Source organism: Sceloporus undulatus, chromosome 2 (assembly GCF_019175285.1).
Source record: "Sceloporus undulatus isolate JIND9_A2432 ecotype Alabama chromosome 2, SceUnd_v1.1, whole genome shotgun sequence".
NCBI classification, from domain to species: domain Eukaryota; kingdom Metazoa; phylum Chordata; class Lepidosauria; order Squamata; family Phrynosomatidae; genus Sceloporus; species Sceloporus undulatus.
This window is the reverse complement of record NC_056523.1, coordinates 13,273,922-13,298,891: the sequence shown is the minus strand read 5'-3', so window position 1 is coordinate 13,298,891 and position 24,970 is coordinate 13,273,922. Positions and strand designations below refer to the sequence as shown.

Sequence of the window (24,970 nt, the reverse complement as noted above, 5' to 3'; positions counted from 1 at the left end):
CACTAGGATATAGTCAATGAGGTGCCAGTGTTTGGATCGGGGATGCACCCTGGTTGTCTTCAAGCTATCTTTCTGCTGAAAGATAGTGTTTGTAATAGTCAGCTGCTGTTCTGCACAAAACTCTAGCAGGAGGCGTCTGTTATCATTACAGTTTCCAACACCATGCTTGCCTAAAACACCTTTCCAGGCTTCAAAGTTCTTTCCTACTCTGGCATTGAAGTCAGCAAGGATAATGATTTTGTCTTCTGCAGGGACTTTTTGTATAAGGTGGCATAGGTCTGAGTAGAATTTGTCTTTCTCCACAGGGTCGGCTTGCATAGTTGGGGCATATATACTGAAGAGAACAACATGTGGGAGGCGTAAGGAGATAATGCAATCAGAGTGTCCTGTTGGCAAGGTTTCGAGTTTGGAGGCAATGGAGTTTTTGATCATAAAGCCTACACCTGAAATATGATTTTCAGTTTTGGGTTTGCCAGACCAGTAGAGTGTGTAGCCGGCACCGTGTTCTTTAAGGCTGCCTTCCTCGTGGAGACGAACTTCACTAAGATCAGCAATGTCAATGTTAAGTCGTGACAATTCATGGGCTATTTGAGCAGAACGACGCTCAGGACGTCCACTATCTGCAGAATCTTGCATGGTTCTGATGTTCCAGCATGCAAGCGTTAGTCTATTTGCACCTTTGGAGGCTGGTGTGTGCCTTTGTCTCTTTGTCTTTGTTTGACCGCATCAGAAGATTCCCGTTGGCCGCGGCTAGCCAACCAGTTAGTTGGGGATGAGCTTTCTTTAGGCCACCTTTTCTAGGCCCCTCTCCATATGGAGCAAGCAGTGCTCTCCTTAAAAAAGGCTGCTTGGTCATTCAGGATGCTGCCAAACTAGACTGTCATCCCCAGGTCAGTCTCAAGCGACCAAAGTCCTGAACCGCCTACATGCAAAGTTGGGTCTGCAGCTTCCAGTGTATCTTTTACACCTGCTGTTTCATCCCTCGCTTATCACTACAGGACTTTTTTGGAGATTGGATGTATCCTTCGAGCCTGTGCAGTGGATTTTTCTGGTGGAGCACAGCATGCACAGAACTGGTCTCACCCTTTAAACCAGAGGTTCGTCTGCTGAGGCCTTGACAAGCATGGACGGTGGCAGCGAGGTCCTTGGGTTGTAGGTTTGATTAGAGTTTCCTGCTCTTAGATGGTTGACCTTACAGGGTTAGACGAGCACCATCTGCCCGGGTTTGGGATTAGAGTTTTCCTTCTCCTAGGATGGTTGCCATAAGGCTAGAGAGCCCATCCTGCCCTTTGGCGCTCTTGGTCAGACCCTTCGGTTGTGACCTGTCTGGCATGGGAGGCCCTACCAGTGGCTATTATACCACCGCCAGCATAGCTCACAACATCATTAGGGTACAGAAGCCTCTCCCCCACAACAAGGGGGCGTCAATGGAGAGGGCAAGGGGAAATAATGAAGTGATAATTGTGGTTTTCTGTCCACCCCTCTCTTGGATAGACCAGCTTTTGGTTTTCTATCCACCCCTCTCTGGATAGACCAGGGGTAGGCAACCTTTTTGAGCCGGGGGCTGGGTTGCTGTCCCTCAGACAACTGGGGGGCCGAAGCCAAAAAATAAATAATTAATTTAAAAAAAAAACATTAAATATATAAATAAACCAGGACAAATGTAGGACAAAATTTTCAAATGGAAGACACTTTTTTTAAAAAAATGGAGGACACGCGAAAAAAATTGCTGAATTTTTTAAAAATGTAAATATAAATGCATGTTTCTGAGGCTTCTATAGACAATTGCCCCCCAAAGGCCCCGGCGGCAATCGGCGGCAGGACCAGGCCGGGGGCCGGTCCCAAGGCCTTGCCGGGCCGCATCTGGCCCACGGGCCGCAGGTTGCCTACCCCTGGGATAGACTAACCTTTGGTGAACATTTCTGACCCAGAATGTGTTTTGTGAGTGAAAGTTCTGAGAATCACACCCATTTTAACATTTGTAACACCTAGTAGTAAAGTTCAACCCCCATAAGAACAAAAGTAAGCAAGGCCATCCAGGCTCGGTCATCCTCTCAAAGAGCCCAGATTCATGCAGCCAGGACTACTGGAGAAGTATAAACTGGAGGCAGCAGGGAGCTGAGCCATTTATCTTGCCTGTTGCTTGGTACTTACTTACTTGGACCAAACCTCTCTTTCATGCTACATGGTTTTATCCGTTTGATACCACTTTATGACGGCCTTAAGTAGAATCCTAGGATTTGTAGTTTGGTGAGGCACTAGACCTCTCTGGCAAAGAATTACATTAATCTCATTAAAGTGTAAATCACAGGATTCCATAGGATAGAACCATGGCAGTTAAAATATGTAATGTAAACTGCGTAATGTGAAAGAGACTAGTGATTCGCAATTTTAAAATAAGCCACTTTACCCTATTTGGTCCATTTTAGCTGACTTTAACATCTTTTAGAAAGCATGGGATGAGTCCTTCCTGAATCTTCGTTTGCGAAGAAAAGCCAGAGAGAATATCTTTTAGGTATTCCATAGAGAGGAAGCTTCTTTATCATTTTTTTTCTTTTTCTCCTCTTCTTCTTCTTCTTGAGTTAAATGTAAAGCAAATCTTGTCTGGCATTGGAAAATTCCTGAATTGGAGATAGCTGGGACCACCCCACCCTCTTTGTTGATCTCAACTTGTTGAAGTAGATCCAATGTGATGTATGCAGTTTCCTCTTCTGGGTTCCTCCCAATGTACTCCTTCTGCATCCCAGCCTATGAGCCAACCAGAATCCTATGAATAGCCAACCAGGCACAAATGCATGATGTACGGTGCAATCTTTTATATACTTGCCACTTTATCACATGATGCTGGTAATATCATCTTTGGCAGGTACTTATCACACAATGTTGTGTCTCTCCTGTTGCTGCTTTGCATTTCAATCATTGGTAGAGGGTATCTTTTAATTGACGGAAATGTAATTGAAAAGATACCCTCTGCCAATGCTTGAAATGCAAAGCAACAATGGAAATATGAATGAAAAGATGCCCTCCTTCAATGACAGAAGAGACAAAAACAATAAGTGATAAGTACCTGCCCAAGATGTTATTATCTTACTGTAATTGCACTTTACTAGCCTTGTGTGATAAACGTCTTAGCTACAAGTAAGCTGCATTGACCATGCTGGGTCTTGCTCCATAGGATTTGTTAGCATGAGTCAACAGTGTGATGCGGCAGCTAACAAGGCCAATGCGATTTTAGGCTGCATCAATAGAAGTATAGTGTCTAGATCAAGGGAAGTAATAGTGCCACTATATTCTGCTCTGGCCAGGCCCCACCTGGAATATTGTGTCTAGTTCTGGGCACCACAATTCAAAAAGGATGTTGAGAAACTGTTCAAAGGATGATTAAAATGGTGAAGGGTCTGGAAACCATGCCCTATGAGGAATGCCTTAGGGAGCTGGGGATGTTTAGCCTGGAGAAAAGAAGGTTAAGAGGTAATATGATAGCCCTGTTTAAATATTTGAAGGGATATCATATGGATGAGGGAGCAAGCTTGTTTTCTGCTGCTCTAGAGAATAGGACCCAATGGAGCAATGGATGCAAGCTCCAAGAAAAGAGATTCCACCTCAACATTAGGAGGAACTTCCTGACAGTAAGGGCTGTTCGACAGTGGAACAAGCTCCCTTGGAGGTTGGACTGGATGGCCCCTGCGGTCTCTTCCAACTCTATGAGTCTATGATTCTATGACTCGATTTTTCTAAAATTTTGATGTGTGTGTGTGGAGTTCCCCCATGACCTCAAAACTGACCTGCCAGGCTAGCTGCCATTATCTTCAAAGCAGTGGGTCAGGTAGGCAGATGAGTCAGCCTCACAAGACTGTTGGAAAACAACACCTTTGGAAATTCCCCACAGAAGGTTTGGGAGTTGCTAAATGGGAAAACCATCACCTCCAAGCTTAATACAATACAAACTGTTTGTTCATAGTCTCACCTTAACGACTCACCCATTGCCCTTCTTTTCTTCCCCGATTGTTGTCAGACCCAACTGCATTAACTGTGCCATGTTAACAATGCCCAAACAACCAAACATTAAGCACCTTTGCCAGAGGCTAGATTTTGCCTATAAGAACCCCCAGATTTGCCTCTTCACTGGGCTAGTCTGGATTTCTGGGCGAAGCTCTGTCCTCCTACACTCTGATCTGGCTCCTGCCCCAGTCATTCACTCCCAGGACTGAGTCCCAAACATATCCCACTGCATTGGATTCCTGGAAAAGCCTACTGGAGTAAGTATAACCCTAGTATTGCCTCACATCTATTCCCAATTTCCTTCCTTTATTTCATTAGTCTGGAATGAGTGTGTATATGTCTACTGCTGTGTGTTTCTTTCCCTTTTAATAAAAATTAGACTCTAATTGAAAAAGCCTGTCTCTATGCTATTTCTTAAGTATAATTTGGTCCCTTGGTATACAGTTCGGGAAGCGGTTTCAAGGGTATTTGTAAGGGCCTTCCTCTTAGCAATTTGAGCTAATTAAAATTCCCCTAATTAGACTCTTCCTTACAGATTATGCTGGGGTTTGTACCATTTTATAGTTATAGGGAGGATTCCTTTTCTGCCAGATTTGTTCCAGTTTTTGCTCAATTCTTTGTTTGAAAAAAAGAAGCAATAAAGGCTATGGTATGAACACATATTTTTGTTAATCAGAATTGCTGGGATGGCTGTGTAGTGTTTAATTTGTGTATATATTTCTTTTACCCAGATGCTCTACTACCTGGACTACAGCTGCAGAAAGGTAAATTAATGATGGATGACAATAGGAAGGATCGGAACTGGTTACAAATTTAGCTGCTAGTATCATTGGCGTCAAACAATTCTGTCCCACAGACTTTGGAACCATCAAAGAGTTGAGGGAGGGAAGGGTCAGTAATTCTATAGCAAACATAGGAATAGTAAGGCCATCTGGATGTTGCTGGGCTGCAACTCCCTCTCAACTCATTCCTTGTACAGTACTAGCTAAGACTAAGTGTGTTTGCAGTTCAGCAACATCCAAGGATCTCATTAGTTTCCTGCCTTATGATGATATTTGAGATGGTGAGTAATGGTCATAAAATCTTCCCTCTTCAACTCCCACTAGTTCCAAAGCACATCTGCATACATTTGAAAGGAATTGTCTAACAATTCTTTTCATGGATTTTTTTTTCTGACAAGAAAAAAAGCACAGAACAAGGAGGAAACAATGGGAAAATCAAAATGCATTTTGTCTGTATCCTCTGTAAATGCCTGTGAATTGTTGTTGTTCTTGTTAACTGCCACCAAGTCGATTTCAACTTATGGTTCTAAGTCACCCATTACCCATGAACCACCCAGCTCAAGTCTTGCAGACTCAGGGTCACAGCTTCCTTGAGTGAGTCTATCCATCTGGAATGTGGTCTTCATCTTTTCCTACTGCCTTCTACCTTGCCAAGCATTATTGTCTTTTCAAGGGAGTCTTGTCTTCTCATGATATGCCCAAAGTACAACAGTCTCCATTTAGTCATCTTGACCTCTAGGGAGAATTCAGGCTTGATTTGCTCTGGGAACCATTTATTTGTCCTTTTAGCAGTCCACAGTATCTGTAGAAATCTTCTCCAATACCACATTTCAAAGGAGTTGATTTTTCTCCTGTCAGTTTTTTTCACTGTTCAGATTTTACAAGTATATATAGAAATTGGGGAAACTGTGAGTAGAGCAGTTTAATTGAACCATAAAGTTTTCATAGAGAAGCAACTTTGGTTAAGAGAGTGTAAATTTCCCCCTCTTTTACCTTCTCTTTTGCTTCCATCCACATTTGCTCAAAGCACAGCAAGACTGTCTGTTTCCTGTAGATGGTAGTATAGAATCATAGAATCATAGAGTTGGAAGAGACCACTAGGGCCATCCAGTCCAACCCCCTGCCATGCAGGAAATCCAAATCAAAGCATCCCTGACAGATGGCCATCCAGCCTCTGTTTAAAGACCTCCAAGGAAGGAGACTCTATCACCTTCCGAGGAAGTGCATTCCACTGTCGAACAGCCCTTACTGTCAGGAAGTTCCTCCTAATGTTCAGATGGAATCTCTTTTCCTGTAGCTTGCATCCATTGTTCTGGGTCATGTTTTCTGGAGCAGCAGAAAACAAGCTTGCTCCCTCTTCAACATGACATCCTTTCAAATATTTAAACAGGGCTATCATATTGCCTCTTAACCTTCTTTTCTCCAGGCTAAACATCCCCAGCTCCCTAAGTCGTTCCTCATAGGGCATGGTTTCCAGACCCTTCACCATTTTTGTCGCCCTCCTTTGGACACGCTCCAGTTTCTCAATGTCCTTTCTGAATTGTGGTGCCCAGAACTGGACACAATATTCTAGGTGGGGCCTGACCAGAGCAGAATACAGTGGCACTATTACTTCTCTTGATCTAGACACTATACTTCTATTGATTCAGCCTAAAATAGCATTGGCCTTTTTAGCTGCTGCATCACACTGTTCACTCATGTTCAACTTGTGGTCTACTTGGACTCCTAGATCCCTTTCACACGTAGTTTCATTCAGCCAGGTGTCACCCATCCTATATCTGTGCATTTTATTTTTCCGCCCTAAGTGCAATACCTTACATTTCTCCGTGTTGAATTTCATTTTGTTAGCTTTGGCCCAGCTTTCTAGTCTATTCAGGTCATTTTGAATCTTGATCCTGTCCTCTGGGGTATTAGCTATTCCCCCTAATTTGGTGTCATCTGCAAATTTGATAAGTATGCTCCCAATTCTGTCATCCAGGTCATTGATAAAGATGTTGAATAGCACTGGGCCTAGGACAGAGCCCTGTGGGGTAGTAGTTCTTTCTTTCTTTCTTTCTTTCTTTCTTTCTTTCTTTCTTTCTCATCCTGCCCTCCTAAAATGAGAAAAATGAAGTGATATAAATATTTTCAAAAAATAAATTACATAACTTGGGTCATAGTTAGGAGGGTAGTTGTGTGATTCTAGCAGAGGCTGGAAAAAGAGTGACTGCGGTCCAGGCTATCTGAAAGACTATGGCCTAGTTCAGACCAGCGCTTTGCGCCAGCCTGTCCACGTACTAGGGTTGCATGGGGGCGGAGCATCCACATGCCCTGTAACCCTAGTATGTGGCAGCACTGTCATCATGGCAGCCTCCCATCCACATCGGATCTGCCATGATGACATCACGCATGTGCCACGTCCAAACAGCTTGGCACATGTTTGATGTCTCTGCGCTGCCCCAGGCCACTTACGGCAGGCTGGGCGCGGAGCAGGAAGGAGCTCTGAAATGGAGCTCCTTTTGGGTGCTGCATTGGTCCTGCAGCAACCAAATGCCTTTGGGAATGATGCCAGGAAGAAATGGGTTGGGCAGCCCCTTTCTCCCATGGCTGCGGCTCCTGGGGTGTCCAGGGGCATGAAGTCCCAAGAACATCCCTTTTCCACGCCATGGAGAAGCGGCATTGTGCTGCTCCGTGGTCTGGAAAAATTCTGGATTGGACCTGCAGGGCTGCCGGTAAGGCTGCCGTGCCCCCAACCCGCAGATAAAAGGGGCGCCACAAACCTGCTCCTTTGGGGCAGTCTGTACCGCGCCAATATCTCCTTATATGAGTCTATCCTCAGGGGAGGGCTTTCTATTGGTCCCACCACCATTTGGTACATTTGGTTATAACCTAGAATCATAGAATCATAGAGTTGGAAGAGACCACAAGGGCCATCCAGTCCAATCCTCTGCCATGCAGGAAATCCAAATCAAAGCATCCCCAACAGATGGCCATCCAGCCTCTGTTTAAAGACCTCCAAGGAAGGAGACTCCACTACACTCCGAGGGAGTTTGTTCCACTGTTGAACAGCCCTTACTATCAGGAAGTTCTTCCTAATGTTGAGGTGGAATCTCTTTTCCTGTCGCTTGCATCCATTGTTCCGGGTCCTGTTCTCTGGAGCAGCAGAAAACAAGCTTGCTCCCTCCTCAATATGACATCCTTTCACATATTTAAACAGAGCTATCATATCACCTCTTAACCTTCTCTTCTCCAGGCTAAACATCCCCAGCTCCCTGAGTCGTTCCTCATAGGGCAAGGTTTCCAGACCTTTCACCATTTTAGTTACTCTCCTTTGGACACACTCCATTTTCTCAATGTCCTTTTTGAATTGTGGTGACCAGAACTGGACACAGTATTCCAGGTGGGGCCTGACCAGAGCAGAATACAATGGCACAATTACTTCTCTTGATCTAGACACTATACTTTTATTGCTCAGTGGCTGCTCCCAGGCTATGGAAGTTTCCGCGAAGTGAGGCTCAGGTGGCCCCCTCCCTGCTCTCTATTTGCCAGCAGGTAAATACATTCTTATTAGAGCCTTCAGCTCTAACAGGCTGGGGTAGTGTAGTATAACAGGTAGCTTTTAATGTGCTTTTTGCTGTTTTAAATTAATGTTTTTAAGTGGATTGTGTTTAATCCTTTTTTTAAAAAAAATGTATTTCAGAGAGTTTGAGCCATATTGTTTTAATGCACAGTAAGCAGCTGTGGGGCCCCTATGGCAAAAAAGCAGGATATATATAAAATATTATTAATTGTAGTATATGGAAATCCTATTGATTTGAGAGTAAATTGAAATTTTGAGTGTGTATAGACCGAGTCAGTGGCGTAGTGATTTGAGCATTGGACTATGACTCTGAAGACCAGGGTTCAAATCCTCACTCTACCATGGGAACCCACTGGGTGAGTCACACACTCTCACCATGCAATAGGGTAACCATAAATTGGAAATGATTTGAAGGCACACACCAACTATAAGAACAATAGAGTCAGTAGCTTAGTAATTCACCCAGCTGATGATCCTTCTTTTTCCTTTCTTCATTTTCTCTCTCCACTCCAACAGCAAATGTAACTCTGGATCCAGACACAGCTCATCGCATACTAATCCTATCTGGGGATAAGAAAAGTGTAACATGTGTAGACCAATATCAAGACCTGCCCGACAATGTGGAGAGGTTCACCAAACAAAGTTGTGTGCTGGGATGTGAGAAATTCACTACAGGCAGACATTTCTGGGAAATCAGTGTGGGAAGGGAGGAACAATGGCTTGCAGGGGTCTCTAGAAAGTCTGTGAAGAGAAAGGGCAATATTGTCTATGCTCCTGAGGGAGGGATCTGGGCTGTAGGGATGTGGAGTGGTGGATACAGGGCTACCAATCATCCTCTTCATCCTGATTTGTTTCCAAATTGGAATCCTGAGAAAATCCGAGTATCTCTAAACTGTCCTGGGGGGCAGGTGGCCTTCTATGATGCTGATACAGGAGGCCATCTCTACACATTCTCTGGAGCCTCCTTCATGGGAGAGACCCTTCTTCCTTTCTTTAATGTGCAGGGAGACGGGCACCTGCTAATTTGTCCTTAAGGCAGCCAAACAAGCTGACCACTGGCCCTGAATCCTGCAAGATTGAATAATGTTTTGGGTTTATCTCTGATAAGGCTCAGAGGTTGTACTTCAATGGCAAAGATGGGGGCTCTCTATTTGTTCAACTAGGTACATAACAGATTGAAAACCTCCATGGCAGCTTTGGCGTGCCAAGAGGCCATTTTATTCCGCATGCTATTTAATTGTGTCTGAAGCCACTGAGTGAAGTCATTAGGGGTTTGGAGGTTAGATGCCACCAGTATGCTGATGACATTCAGTTCTACTTCTCCTGGTCACTGGAGTCAGTTTGGGCTTTGCAGATGCTGGACCAGTCTCTGGATGCTATCATGGACTAGATAATGAAGCTCAATCCCAATAAGGCAGATGCTATTTAGGAAAATGGACTCTATGTTCCAAGTGCTTGGGTCTATTTTGATTCACCAGCTGGTCGACCAGTTATGGCTTTTGTTTTTTTAATATTGTTGAGCTTCTCTGAGTCCCAGTTCTGGGAAAAGAGCGGAATACATATAAAAAATAAATGCAAGAGTGATACTATACAGAGTTGCTTCAATTGCATGTTCTTATACTTTATGACAGACTGAGATGGAAGAAAAGTACCTGTTTGTTGCTGTCTGTTGCTCTAGTTCTTGGGTTTTCTTCCTCCTTCTTAGAGCAGGGTTTTTTTTATTTAATTTTTTTATAATATTTCAATAAACAAATATCTCCCTACATTCTATTACATACTATTACATTTTAACACATTATTTTATATGCCCCTCAGTGCCCCCCTTCCCTGGAGCCATTTCCATCCTTATATTCCATCCAAAATTTCAGTTCAACTTCTGGAGGTAATCTCCCATCTTCTTTTCTCAGTACTTTCTCAACAAATTCTTTCCAAATCCTCTCAAAGTCATTTCTTTTCCATAGTCCTTTTTTTACTTTCAGTTTACATGTCAATTAATCATTAATAGCTAATCTCCATACCTCTTTGTACCAATCCTCCACTGCTACATCCATTTTCGTTTTCCAACATCTTGCTATTATTAATCTCGCTGCTCTAAGCAAACTTGTTAGCAAATCTTTTTTTCTTTTTTCCATTTCTCTGAATTGTATAACGATAACAAAACTATACTCAGTCTTCTATCTATTTTCATATTCATAACATTTTCTATTTCTAATAGCACTTTTTCCCAAAAATTTTGTACATATTTACATTGCCATCACATATGCATATATGACCCTACTTCTTGACAGCCTCTCCAACAATTTTTTGAGTTATTCTTATTAATATTATGTAATCTCACTGGAGTCCGGTACCATTTCCAAATCAACTTATAATAATTTTCTTTTATCCGAACTGATAAATTTTTCAGATGTCTTTGTTCTCAAATTCTATCCCATTCCTTATCATTTATTTTGCATCCTAATTCCTCTTCCCATAATCCCTTTAAAATATTTCCATTTATTTTTCCTCCTTTATTCTCCATCAACATTTTGTAAATTTTACTAGTAATTCCTTTTATATTCTCATTTTCTTCCATTTCTCTTCCTTTCTGAACTATTTGTTCAAACTGTGTATACTTTTTCTTTTCTACTTTCCTTTTCCTCCAGTTTTTAATCCACTGTTCTATTTGCATATAGTGAAACCATGAAATTTTTATTCCCATAAGTTTTTCTTTTATATTTCCTTTTTCTATTCTTACATCTATCCAATCTTCTATTCTGTCTATTTTCCTTTCCTTTAACTCCTTATCTAACAATCCTCTCAAGTTCTTTGGGAATTTCTTTTCCATTATTATTGGTGTTATTATTGAATCTTCATTCATTAACTCTTTTTTATGTTTTTACCATATTTCTATTATATTTTTCATAAGTGGGTTTCCAATAATTTTTATTTCTTTCCTAGTAAAGTTCTTAAAAATATATTCCATATTCTCATATCTACTTCCTCTATATCTACTTCCAACCATTCTAAATCTATCCCACCCAACATACCTTCTAATTCTCAGTGCAGTTTTAAGGAAAAACAACTATTTTATTCCTGCCTACAAGATGGGTTCTTTTTATTTTATTTTATTTTATTAGATTGCATTAATTTTATTAGATTGCATTCTTCAAGCAGTCCTAATAGTTAATGAATTACTGTAGGGCAGAGGAAGATGTGTCTAGCTAGAGATGTTAAAAGTAAAAAATAAAGCAGTTTGCCACAAATGGGTTTCAAGATGTGTAATACTAGTAATGAAGATCGTTAACCCTCCTCTTCAGGTCTTAGAAGCCCTGCTTTGTTTGATTTTGGCCCAGAACATACCTTTAAAAAAGGCCAGACTTGACGCGGCCTGTTTCCCTCCGGAGGGATGCTGCAGCTGCCAAACCGTGTGGTGTCCCTCTGGAGTAAAAAGAACCCAGAAAAGCCGGGTTCCTTTTGGGTTGCTTGGCGGATGTCAGGAGTGCACAAGTAGCGCACTCATGATGTAAGTGACACGCAGCAATGTGTATAAGCTGCGCATCGCTTATGTCAAGATGGCAGCACCTGTGTGGACGGGACACCACCATGATGCTGCTACCATGCTGTGCTAGGGTTAGCGACCATGCCGTTGGTGTGCAGTCCCTAACCTTAGTATCGCTGGCGGCACACCGCTTCAGGACCATCGCTCCCAGGCTGAGAACAAGGAAAGGGCTTCCCTTGAATAAAGTCTGCTGGTCCACTTGGTCTGACGCAGGCTTGAGTAGTGAATATACACCTCACTGGAGAGAAGAAGCAAAAAGGAAAGGTAACTGGGTGCCTCTTTCCAGAAAGCAAATAAAAGTGGAGGAAATATCTACAGCCAGGATGCTGAACAAAATGTATGATAGTTGTTAATATGGGTGCTTCAAGCAAATAAAACTTTATTTTGGGTTTGTTAGCTCCACAACTTGTACGATGGTTAACAAACTGCAAAAACAAGCTAACAAAATACAACAAAAATCCCAAGAAACTTCTAACATAAGTTTCTTGAAGATCTAACATAAGGAACAGCATGAAGAATACAAGGGGAGGGGAAGCAGGGATGAAGAGGGAAGTCATGTACCGTATGCACTCAGGCTAGTGATACAGTCCACATTTCCTTCAGTCTCCACATTTCAGCAGAGAATTAGGAGATTATCGCACCTTTTTCACTGCAGTCACCCAAGAAAAAAATGGCAGCATACTGATTGCAGACCAGCCATCACCACATTCTCTTTCATTTGCATGACCAGGGTTGTTACCCCCATTGTGTTCTCTTCCGGTCCTCTCCTTAACTGCACTGTTCCTACCTTATGCCCTACCCAGCAGAGTTTTAGTTTGTTTGTTTTCCCAACTTTTTTTTTTTTTTGGCGCAATTCCAGAGCTCTGTAGCCCCGATTTAAGCTTTTAAAAAGATTTTTTAACTTCAATTGGGGCTGAAGAACTCTGAAATTGTGTGAAAAACTCAGATTTATTTTTAAAGAATAGCAAGGTTGAGGGGGGGAAAGGGGGAAAGGAGTGGACACTGACAATTATGCAAATGCTCCAGAAACAGCTTTTCGCACTCGTGATATTGTGCAATTGCGCTTTCAATCATGGGTTTCCCTCATGAATGAAAAACGATGGCTGGCGGACATGGTAGCTATGGGTGGGAGGCGGTGTCATGCAATCAGCTTGGCCAAAGCCACTTCCTTCCCATAGAAAATGTGGTTTAAAAGCCATATGTGATAACCTGCAGAGACATACAAAATTGTTCACACCTAAACCTCTTGTATTTGGTGTATTGACATTTCTTAGGACCCAAACAGACAGGCCAAAATAAAGCTGCTTTGGGTCACCTTGGAGGTACAGTAGAGTCTCAATTATCCAACCTTCGATTATCCAACATTCCGGATTATCCAACATCACTGCTCAGTGATTTATTTACATTTTCAGAGGACTGAACTGTTTATACAGTACATATTTTACATCACAATGTTGATCAGTGATTTCTTTACATTTTTAGAGGACTGTTTATACATTACAATGTTATTCCTATAACGTTACTGCAATGTTACTTTTACTGTTACTGCAATAAAACTTCAATATGTTTGCAATTCATAGTGATTTCAAGGCTTTTCTTGGACCCTCCGGATTATCCAACATTTTCGGCTCTCCAGCTATCAGCCCGCCCATTTATGTCGGATAATCGAGACTCTACTGAATGCTGTTTAAATGATACATGCGTCCTAAAAGGCCGGAAGACGCACCAAAGTCATGCTCCAGTCCTAAGGACCAGAGCGCAGCTTAGGTGCAGCTTCTGGCCTTTTAAGATGCGTGTGTCATTTAAACAGCATACCTCCAAAGAGAGGCAAAGCAGCTTTATTTTGACCTGTCTATTCAGACCCTTTGCTATCTTTCTCTGCCACATTTGTTAGGATGGCCAAACTGTATCTTTAAATGCTCGACTGAAGTTTTAAGTGACTGTGGGGTCATTCCCACTGGCAGGATGAATCACTTCCTGATACACTCTTACCCCGGTTTGGAAAGTGATTCTAAAAAGTCCCCTGTTCCTACAATGAAAGGGGATGTTTTCCTTGCTGGAGTGGAATTGCTTTTGTTTTTGTTTTTGTTTTTGTTTTGTTTTTTGTTTTGTTTTTTGCAGACTGTCGCTCCCACTAGGAGCTCTGCTTCTGAACCCCGTCAATCATGTCTGATGTAAGCTGCAGCCCGGCTTGGAAATTTGGGTAGGCTGAGAGAATGTGACCTGAAGCTGAGAGTGATTCTGAGAGAGTGTGACCTGAAGATGAGAGAATGTGAGGCTCAGAGAGAAGGCAACGGAGAATCACAGGCAAGGCAGAGGAGAGGGGGACCCCCGGGGGTCCCATGGAGGCCAATGCTGTGCCTGGATCGCTGCATCCATCCATGGCAGAGAGCAGGGGGACCCTCGGAGGAGCAGGTGAGAGGCCACCTCAGAGGAATCAGGGATGGGGGGGTCTCTCCCTGGCTCCTCTCCTCCCTCCCTCCCTGAAGCAGGTTGTGGGGAGAAGGAGGGAGGCGATGGCGGCCAGCAGAGGGCCCATGGCAGCAACGATAGGAAGAAGAAGAGGAGGGGGCTCCAGCCAATTCCTCCCCTCCTAAAGGCAAAGGAGGACAAGGCATCGTAAAAGGGAGGACCATCAAGGTAGAGGACAAGGCATGGGGAAGATCTTCGAGAGGCAAGGGAGGCCTGGTGCAAGGAGGAGGAGGCAGAAGGAGGAGTATGACAACAGGGCAAGGCAAGGCCAGGGAAGAGAGAAAAGAGAGGACACTTTTTTTAAATAGAACTAATCGCAAAGTCAATAGTTTGATAAAGCAAATACTTGCAAATAATTACTTTACCAATCTATTGATTTTGCAATTAGTTCTATATTTAAAAAAAAACAACCCAAAAAGGCAGCAAAGGAATGTGTCTGTGACATCTCTGGGGAGGGATGGGACACACACACATCCCTCTGCCGTTTGCCCCTCCCCTCTGAAAGAATCGATTCTGATCTGGCGTTCCCACTGTCAGGGATCGTGTCAGAATCGATTTCCCCCAAAAAAACCTCTACAAAACTGCTATCAAAATGACCTGGGCTTTTTGCATTTGCTCTGCTTTAATCACACTGGAATTAATCCAATGAGGATCAGAATCTATTTCCAGTGGGAACTAGGAGCATATACCCCGAATCCTGCTTCGGAGCAAACGGCAGTGGGAATGAGCCCATTGATTATTTTAATTGAAGGAAGATGTTAAGCTAGTTGATACCTAGCCTGGCAGATAACCAAAAACATTAGTGAGAAATACATCTGAGGAAGTAGAGCTCAGGCTGCCAACTTCTTTATTTCAGTTAGTCTCAAAGGTGCTACAAGATCTCTCTTCATACTGACCAGTGATAAAAGTTTAGTTTGATAGAAAATTACATCAGCACATGCACACTGCAAGAGTGATTGCAAGAGTGATTGGGCAACTTTTCAAAAATAACATTAGACTGTTCAAGCCAAGAGCTCAGGGCTTTCATTCTGCTCAGATTCTAGTCTGTCAGGGTTGGAGGCAGAATTTCCTTCCATAAAGCTGGATCCTTGATTCACCAGCACAGCCTCCTAATCTGTCCTGTGGGCAGGATGATAGGAATGATCCTGCATCCGTTTTCTTGGCAAAGTTTCTTCAGAGATCTGCCATTGCTTTCCTCTCAGGCTGAGCTAAGCAGAGATTTGAGCCCCAGAGTCCTAGACCAACACTGAGACCGCAAATTGATGATAAAAAATAATCCATCACACATTTTTATTTATGAGCAGCTGCTCTAACAGTTCAGATAGATGATCTGACAATCTAGGTTCCAAAATACAAGATGTGTCTGATTCCCATTGATTAAACTGGTGTGCCAGGAGTACTAATATGCCTTGAGAAAGAGAGGCAGACTATGTGGCACCCCTTTAGCTTGTTTTTGTGATTTTGGCCAGACATCCACTGAAAGGCCTTTTCAGAAAGAGAAAAAGTTCCCTTGACCCATGCGCATTATGTGTTTAGTCATCCTGGTCTGTAGAGAACCTTTGTGGAAGACCTAGAACTCCTCCAGAAGGGATAAATGTGTTCAAGAGGTTGTGGCATTTATTGCTGTTGTTCTCAGGGGGGGTTTGTCGAATATCCAAAGAACATTTATGTTGTCCCAGAACATGCATGAACAGCAAAACAGAGCAAAACGGGAAGCAGGTAGGTCTGTCTCACCAGCTAGTTCCATTATTCTTTTGTAAGAGCATAGATCTCTATGTATGACCACCAAAATGAAAATTGTAAGCAAAGTGAAGGCTAGTGAAAGAATAAATCATCCTTGGATGCACTTTGGAAGAAGTTTTCATGTGGTCCCTGGAATGTTCAAAATGGTTTTGTTACATAGGCCCGCTACAGACAGGCACCCAAGTATGTACTCCACCCGCAACCCTAGTATGTACTGAGTAACTACAAAATAGTGGTGCCCTGTTCACACAGGCGCTGCCATTTTGACGTAACGTATGACTACCGTCTGCATGTTGCGGCGCCCAGGTGATGTTGTGAGTGCGTCAATGGCCCACTGCGGTGTCACTGGCGTGATGCAAAAAGAAGATGCTTTTTTGCAGTTTCTTTTTCTTGCCGCCACCAAGCCTCGCGGTATATCCACTGTGGCTTGCTGGTGGCACAAACCGCACCGCTGCCAGACTGTCCTTTAAGGATGGTCTGTAGTGTGCCACTGTTTATTTAAATAAGCAGGCTTACCTGACTTTTCCCCCCCATTTCATATGTATATGTACATAAATTATTGCAAACTGTCTATTATCATTATTTCTTATCCCCCATGGATCGAGGCGAGGAACAACAACAATTAACAAACAAACAACATCAGTTAATGTGAAGTTGAAGGCTTTCATGACTGGCATCCATAGTTTTATGTGGGTTTTTTGGGCTATGTGGCCATATTCTAGAAGAGTACTAACTCCTAGGAACTAACTCTTCTAGAACATGGCCACATAGCCCAAAAAACCCACAAAAAATTGGTTAAAACACATCAGTTTAAAAAGACAAATAAAACGTACACATATTAAAACAATACACGTTTTAAATTCATCATTGAAAATTCACAGTTTAAAAATCATATGGACAAGCCTGCTGGAACAGATTGAACTTCAATGCTGTTTTGAATTCCGAGAGTGTATTCAGTGTGTTGTTATTATTTCTTGCCTGCCTCTCCCCATGGATTGAGACGGAGAACAAGAGATTAACAAACATAATATCACTTAAAAACGTGCATTGATTTAAAAGAACAAATAAGGCCCGAGGTGTTAGGAAATGACATGGATGTGGCCACTAGGCGGAGCTGTTGTGCAAGTTATTTACAGCTCTAGTGGCAGTTATATGTGTCAGCATTTAAACAGTGCATCATTGGAATGTTGATGCAACTGTCAATTCTCAACTGTCACTGAGAGTGAGACAGTTGGTGCCTCAGAGTGGGTTGTTACTGGTGTCAGTTATGACAGTTGTTGTTATGTAACTGCCTATCTGTTTAGTTGTTATGGTTGTTTGGTTGGCAAAGTAACTTATTTATTAAAGCCCTTGTGTAGAGTGAAGGCTTGAAGTGCTTTTGTCGTTATTTCTCAAGCCGGGAGCTCAAGGCCGTTTGCAGTGGTAAAGGAATATTTTCCTTCTTGGCCTGAATACCTTTGCAGACATCTCTTCAGATGCCTTCTCCCTGGCGTCCTGTCGACGTGGTTCAACTCTGTAGGTGGTCGTGGTGGACATAGTGCGTCTTTCCACGCCCTAACACAAGGCACACTGGCGCTGAAACTAGGGTTCCAGAGCGCACGGCAACCACACGCTCCGGAACCCTAGTATGTATGGGCAGCAGCATCATGGCAGCATCCTGTCCACATGGGCACCGCCATGTTGCCACCAACGCTGTGCAATGCCTGCATGTCACGTACGTCACAAGTTTGCCAATGGTGTACTCGTGATGTACGCAACACGCCACAAAAAGAACTTGGAAGAATCAGGTTCTTTTTACTGTGGAGGAATGCCACGCAGTTTGGCGGCTGCAGCATCCTTCTGCAGTAAAAAATGGGCAACTCCAGCCTGCCATTTTGGGGCGGCCTGTACTGCCCTAAGACACATGCTCTGTTTGGGTACTGCCCCATGTTTTTTATTATTATTATTATTATTATTATTATTATTATTATTGTCACCTATGCCTCCGTAAGGTGCAGTATCAGCTGGACAAGTAAGAAATGACCATGCGGTTATGATCCAAGATATGATCTTTATTAAAACCTCTAACAAAGAACTTGAGTATCCAAGGGTGCCTTTGGCAGGGACCCAGATGAACAGTGTGTCACCTTTGCATCTGTAAGGTGTAGCCTCAGCTGGACAAGTAGGAAATGACCATGCGGTTCTGATTCAAGATACTGATCTTTATTAGAACCCCAAACAAAGAATTTGAGTGCTCAAGGGTGCCTTTGGCAGGGACCCAGATGCCCAGTGGGAACAGGCTTATTATATGCAGTTTGGTCTTCATACAGTTTCATTATGTCCAATTAGCAGTTGATAACACACTCCAGTCCACCTATCAGAGCCTGCCACCACTCTATTGCCTTTCATATTCACAGCCCACAAAGGGGGGTTTCTAGAACTCTCCACACATTATGACTACCACAGTGGCTGCGGCCTAGTCCACTTACATTATTATTATTATTATTATTATTATTATTATTATTATTAATTTCTACTTTAAATAGTTGTTCTTTATCTACAGGCTGTTCCTCCAGCCCATCACAATTTGTGGCGAGTGCTTCATTTCCTAGAAGGGAAACGCCCAGAAATCAAAGCTTTGTCCTGTTTGCAAGACAGCAAGAGCATGGCTGCTGCTGAAGATCACTTCCAGGACCTCTGCACGGAGGCTCTGTGCACCATCTGCCTGGAGTATTTGCAAAGCCCTGTGACCATTGAATGTGGGCACAATTTCTGCCACGACTGCCTGACCCAGTTCTGGAGGCAATTGGAGGACAGGGCCACCTGCCCTCAATGCAGAGTAGCCATCCAGCAAAGGAATGTCATCCCCAATTGGCAGCTGGCTAGGTTTGTAGAAATCACCCAGAAACTCAGCTGCCAAGTAAAGAAGAGGAAGAGAGACCCCAAGGGAGATTGTGAGAAGCACCAGGAGCCCCTGAAGCTCTTCTGCAAGGAGGATGAGACCCCCATCTGCGTGGTGTGCGACAGGTCCAAGGAGCACCGAGATCACCTGGTGGTCCCTGTGGAGGAGGCTGCCGAGGAGTACAAGGTAAGACATGACCACGGAGTTTGGATGAATCTACACTGTGGAATTCACTACACCATGGGCCACCATGATGCAGTGCTTTCAGTGTTGCACTATGGAGATTTTCAGCGGGGGAAAAACCAGGAGTAAAAGGCAGAATCCCAGCATAATCGTGCTGAAGACTTTCAGACAACATTGCACTCATCCAAGACTTCTCCCCTGAAGAACCAGCACACGGCGGCAACAAACCATTCACCAGGAAGTCTCATGAATGGCTTCTTCTCAATAGCACAAATGAAGCACAATTGTGAGAGTGTGAAAGTTAATCGTGCTTCATTCGCACTATGGGGAAGCAACCAGGCACATTTACCCAGACTATGTTTCAGTGGAGGTAATCCGTTCTCATTGACAGAATTGGTTTTCTGACTTCTCTTGAGATATGGGATACGATTTTGTTTACATTGGACTAAATGAATGTGGTGAAGTATGAGTAATACATTTTATTGTATTGCATTGTATTCCTTGCGGGACAGAAACATGATCTGCAGACATGCACTGTAGCACTGAAAAAGTGCATGCACAAAACAGTCAATTCCAACGTGCTACTGATTCATTCATGGATGTCTGCGGAATGCAATCTCATTATTTGGCATTTAGGTTGTAATTATCATGCTACTGCATGACTATGCGAAAATATCGAGCGCTATAGCACTACTGATGTGTTAGCTTTCACCACCACAATTATTGCTGAATTGGTCCTGCTGTGATAATTTCCTATGACTCTGGAGACCAGGGTTTGAATCCCAGCTCAGCCATAAAAACCCACTAGGAAGTTTATCGCACTGGCCCTGAAATGGGCCCTGTGCATTCTGAAATGTGAATGTGAGCAGGCGCGCACGGAACAGGATGGGGCTAAGAACCCCATTTTATTGCACTCTGGAACACCGCCTTTGCCGCTGGGCGTTCCAGTTTCTGAGAAGTGTTCTAAAGTGTTCTACAGTCCATAAATCAGAGATGATTTCAAGGTACTAAACAACAACAAACATTGTAGAAATAATGCAGTTTGACACCACTTTACATCCTGCAGCTCCATCCTATCATGGTATATTAGGATTTGAAATTTTACAACATCTTAGAACAGTCAACTAATGATTTCTCCCCACCTTTAGTATCATTCTACTATTTCCCAGTATTTATTATCAGTATTTTAACAATTGATTTTAAATTTTAATGTGTTTAATCGTTTTTTTAAGGGGGGGGGTAGATATAATATTGTACAAACTGTGCCTTTTAACCATGTAAGCCGCTTTGATTGCTCCTGTAGCAGAAAAGCAGGGTATAAATAAAAGTTTTATTTATTGTTTATTATCTTTTGCCTTCTCTGCCAAAGCCTGCTGGTGCCTCACCAAACTACACATTCCAGGATTCTGTAAAATGGAGGATATGGCAGTTAAACTGGTGTCAAGCTGCATTATTTCTACAGTGTAGGTGCACCCTTTATTGAAGCGGGAGAATAGGTGCAAATTCCTCTTGAACAACTCTCCATGGACTCACACTTACAGGAAATTTAATTTAGAGGTGACTTCAATCACAATTTTGTTTTGTTTTGTTTTGTTATGGAATTAGTTTTTACAGGAAACCTTAGGAAGGGGGGAGTTTAATGTTCCCCTTTAATGGCAAATCCAACGGTAGATTCTCCTGAAGTACTGCAGGCATTTTCAGACATTGGATTTTTGCTCTAGGAGAGGCTTTGAATGACGCCATGACAGGAAAGAAAAGGTGTTTATCCACAGCAGTGCATTAGAACACTCAAAAGTAGTTTTGGATAAGATCTGCCCTGCCTTTCCATATTTTTGGACAGGTTCTGGTGTGGCACCACTCCTAAGTGACCTTGGCAGTCTTAAAATCCCACATTGTAAGCAGATGTATCAACCCAGAGGTGTAGTTTTGGAAGATGGGCAAAATGAGAGTATTTCCTTCCATACAATTTCTGCTCCCCACCACCACCACCACCACCAATGACATTTTCTTTCAGTCCTCAAATTTCTAGCTTTGCAGTAACTTACAATTTCACTTGAACATTTAGAAATGCAAGCATATCTCAGTTATGTAAGCTTCTGACAAATTCTCTGAAGATGCCAGCCACAGATGTTGGTGAAATGTCAGGAATAAACTCTTACAGAACATGGCCACATAGCTCGAAAAACCCACAAAAAACTTCTGACAAATTCTTTTAATGCCCATCTAAACTCTTTTTTCCCTTTTCTTCCTCTGTCTAGCAGGAAGGTTTTTTAGCAGCAGCAGCATTGGGAGACTTGTGAAGGAGGGCCGGAGAAGGCTGCTATAACCTTTCTGCAGTAAATGCTGCAATAAAACTTGATGTACGACAGAATAGGATTCTGGTCTAGGCAATTCTACTGTAGATGTGTGTGTCTGGTTGCAACAGATAAGATAAATAGCAAATCTCTTATTGAGTGTTTGTGAACAGCAGAACAGAGAGAAAAGGGGAGAACAGAGAAGCCTGCCTTACCGGCCACCTGCACTGTGTTTGAAAACAGCAAATGTCTGGTTTCTAAATGGTAACCATTCAAAAGGTGGGGAAAGAAAAGTCATCCTTAGAGGCATTTTTGAAAAAGCCTTCAAGTAGTAGTACAATAACATCCACAAAACAGGGATGCCTTTAAGTTGGTCAACCAAAATACACAAAAGGCATGGTGCAAGCTTTCAAAGCTCCACTGGCTTCTTCATCAGGCAAGGGTGTTTTAAAAAAAAACATACAGGAGGAAAAATTATAAAATGACAATGATAATAAAATAATAAAATAAATAAAAGTTTTATTTATATACCGCGCCTTCCCCAGATCAGGGCGGTTTACATACATTATGCATAAACATACAATAGATTTAAAAAAATAAATCACACCACACAATTATACAATAGAAATAACAAACAGTTAAAACAGCTAAAACCCCATTAGCCCATCCTCATGGCCACGGAAGAGGTGGGAGGCCCTTAGGAATTTTTATGGGGGAAATGCTTGCTGAAATAAGAAGGTTTTCAAGTCCTTCTTAAATTGGGCCAGGGAGGTAGTCGAGCGGAGCTCGGCGGGCAGCGTGTTCCAAAGGGCCGGGGCAGCGATGGAAAAGGTCCGTTTAGTAACGGAAGAGAGTCTGGCCCCCGGCACCTTTAGTAGTTGCTGCCCGGATGTTCTGAGGGTGCGGGACGGAATATATGGGGAGAGGCGGTCCTTCAGGTATCCTGGGCCCAAGCAATTTAGGGCTTTATAGGTGATAACCAACACCTTATATTGGGCCCGGAAGCGAATAGGCAGCCAGTGAAGATCTTTCAACACTGGTGTTATATGGCTGGCCCTAGAACTCCAGTGACCAGCCTGGCTGCCATATTTTGCACCATCTGTAGCTTCCGGGTTTGGTATAAGGGTTGCCCCATGTAGAGTACATTGCAGAAATCCAATCTCGAGGTTACCAGAGCATGTACAACAGTTTCAAGGTCCCTCTGGGCCAAGTATGGGCGCAGCTGGCGAATCAGCCGAAGCTGATGGCAGGTGGTCTTGACCGTCGCATTCACCTGAGCAGTCAGGTGAAGCGACGAGTCAAGAAGCACCCCCAGACTGCGCACGGAGTCCTTCACAGGGAGCGTGACCCCGTTCAGGACAGGTGGAACCACCACCATTCCTGGACCAGGGGAACCTATCATGAGTACCTCCGTTTTCTCTGGATTCAACTTGAGTCGGTTCTCCCTCATCCAGCCCATTACTGACTCCAGACAGGCCACGAGAGGAGAGACGCCATCTTCAGTCACTGCATCAGTCGGAGACATAGAGAAAATGATCTGGGTGTCATCAGCGTACTGATAACCCCGCGCCCCATGTCTCCGGATGATCTCTCCCAGCGGTTTCATGTAAATGTTAAATAGCATGGGAGACAGAATGGCTCCTTGAGGGACCCCAGTTTTGAGGGGCCGCTCGTCGGAGCACACGTCTCCCAGCTGCACCATCTGGGACCTCCCAGAGAGGTAGGACCGGAACCACTGGAGCGCAGTGCCCCCGATTCCCACCTCTGCCAGGCGTCCCAGAAGGATACCATGGTCTATGGTATCGAAAGCCGCTGAGATGTCCAAGAGCACCAACAGGGACACGCTTCCCCTGTCGATGCCCAGACGGAGATCATCGACCAAGGCGACCATGGCCGTCTCAACCCCGTAACCCGCCCGAAAGCCAGTTTGAAATGGGTCCAGATAATCCGTTTCATCCAAGACCGCCTGAAGTTGGATCGCAACTGCCCTCTCGATCACCTTTCCCAAAAATGGCAGCAGCGACACTGGCCGATAATTATTGTGTACCAGGGGGTCGAGGGAGGGCTTTTTTAATATAGGTTTAACAATGGCCAATTTAAGTTCTGATGGAAATTGGCCCTCCCTCAAAGATGTGTTAATAATCCGGCGTAGCAACGAAGTTGCCGCCGGTCCCCCCTGGGCCGCTAGCCATGAGGGACAGGGATCGAGAGAGCAGGTTGTCTTCCGAACACTTCCGAGGATCTTGTCCACATCATCGGTACTCACCAACTCAAATCGATCCAGTATAACTGAGTCCACGGAGGCTCTGGACACCTCTACCCTCGATTCTGCTTGAATGTCGGCATTAAGACCTTCGCTTATACGAGAGGTTTTATCCGCAAAAAAGTCGTTAAACAGGTCACAGCAGGCCTTAGAAGGTTCAAGGATCTGGTTCAGGGCGGGAGGGAGCTGAGTTAACTCCCTGACCACCCTGAACAACTCTGCCGGACGCGACTCCGCGGACGCAATACGAGCACCATAGAACGAATTCTTTGCTGCTCGTATTGCCTCTCCGTAGTCCTTTAACAGAAGGTCTAGGAGAGCCTTGTCGTCTAAGCAAAGGTGTTTCCGCCAACGGTACTCTAGCCGTCGCAGTTCCCGCTTCCTTGCCCGGAGATCTTCTGTATACCAGGGCTTACATTTGGAAGCGGGCCTGAGAGGGCGCTTGGGAGCGATACTGTGTATAGCCCTTGAGAGACCGGTATTCCAAATACCGGTGAGGGCATCAACAGAGTCGCCGTCGCTTCCAACCATGAACCCCTCTAGGGCCTCTTGGAACCTCTCAGGTTCCATCAGCCTTCGAGGGTGGACCATCCGAATAGGTCCACCACCCCCGGGGGGGATCTGGGTAGAGACCTTGATTTTTGCCTCTATCAGGAAATGATCCGTCCATGACAAGGGGGAAATATTGATTATTTCTGCCCACGGATTCTCCGCATCCGAACAGAAGACCAAATCGAGCGTATTACCTGCACAATGTGTGGGACCCTGTATCAGCTGGGACAGGCCCATGGCCGTCATGGTCTCCATGAATTCCCGAGCCGCACCAGATGGAACGTAGCTGGCCGCAAGAGGGATGTTGAGGTCGCCCAGGACAAGTAGCCTGGGCGTCTCCAACATCAGATCTGCAACCAGCTGTGTCAGCTCGTTAAGGGAGTCCGCTAGCGCACGGGGTGGCCGATACACTAACAGAATCCCTAGACTGTCCCTAGCCTTTAGGGTCAGGTAAATACACTCAATATAAGACGTCTGTCGGATGTGGTTCCTGATGAGGGACACGGTGTTCCTATGTATCAAGGCCACTCCCCCCCCGCCCACCTAACCTGCGCTGGTCCTTCACCGAGAACCCGGCAGGCAGGGCCTGGGCCCACACAACATCCCCCCTCAGGCCCTAGCCAGGTCTCGGTAATGCAAGCCAGGTCACAGTTTGAGTCCTCCACGAGATCGTGGAGGATGTGGGTCTTGTTGTTGAC

General features: G+C 44.1%; 1 protein-coding gene across 1 annotated transcript in view; it reads left to right on the top strand.

Annotated features, from left to right (window-relative positions):
* The window catches only part of LOC121923761, a 61,919-nt gene that overhangs the window by 20,205 nt on the left and 16,744 nt on the right, over positions 1–24,970 (top strand). Inside the window, exons 6-9 of the mRNA XM_042454499.1 lie at positions 4,734–4,766; positions 8,860–9,369; positions 14,064–14,299; positions 18,642–19,166. Of these exons, the coding sequence (XP_042310433.1) occupies positions 4,734–4,766; positions 8,860–9,369; positions 14,064–14,299; positions 18,642–19,166 (1,304 nt within the window). The remainder of the gene's footprint in view (positions 1–4,733; positions 4,767–8,859; positions 9,370–14,063; positions 14,300–18,641; positions 19,167–24,970) is intronic.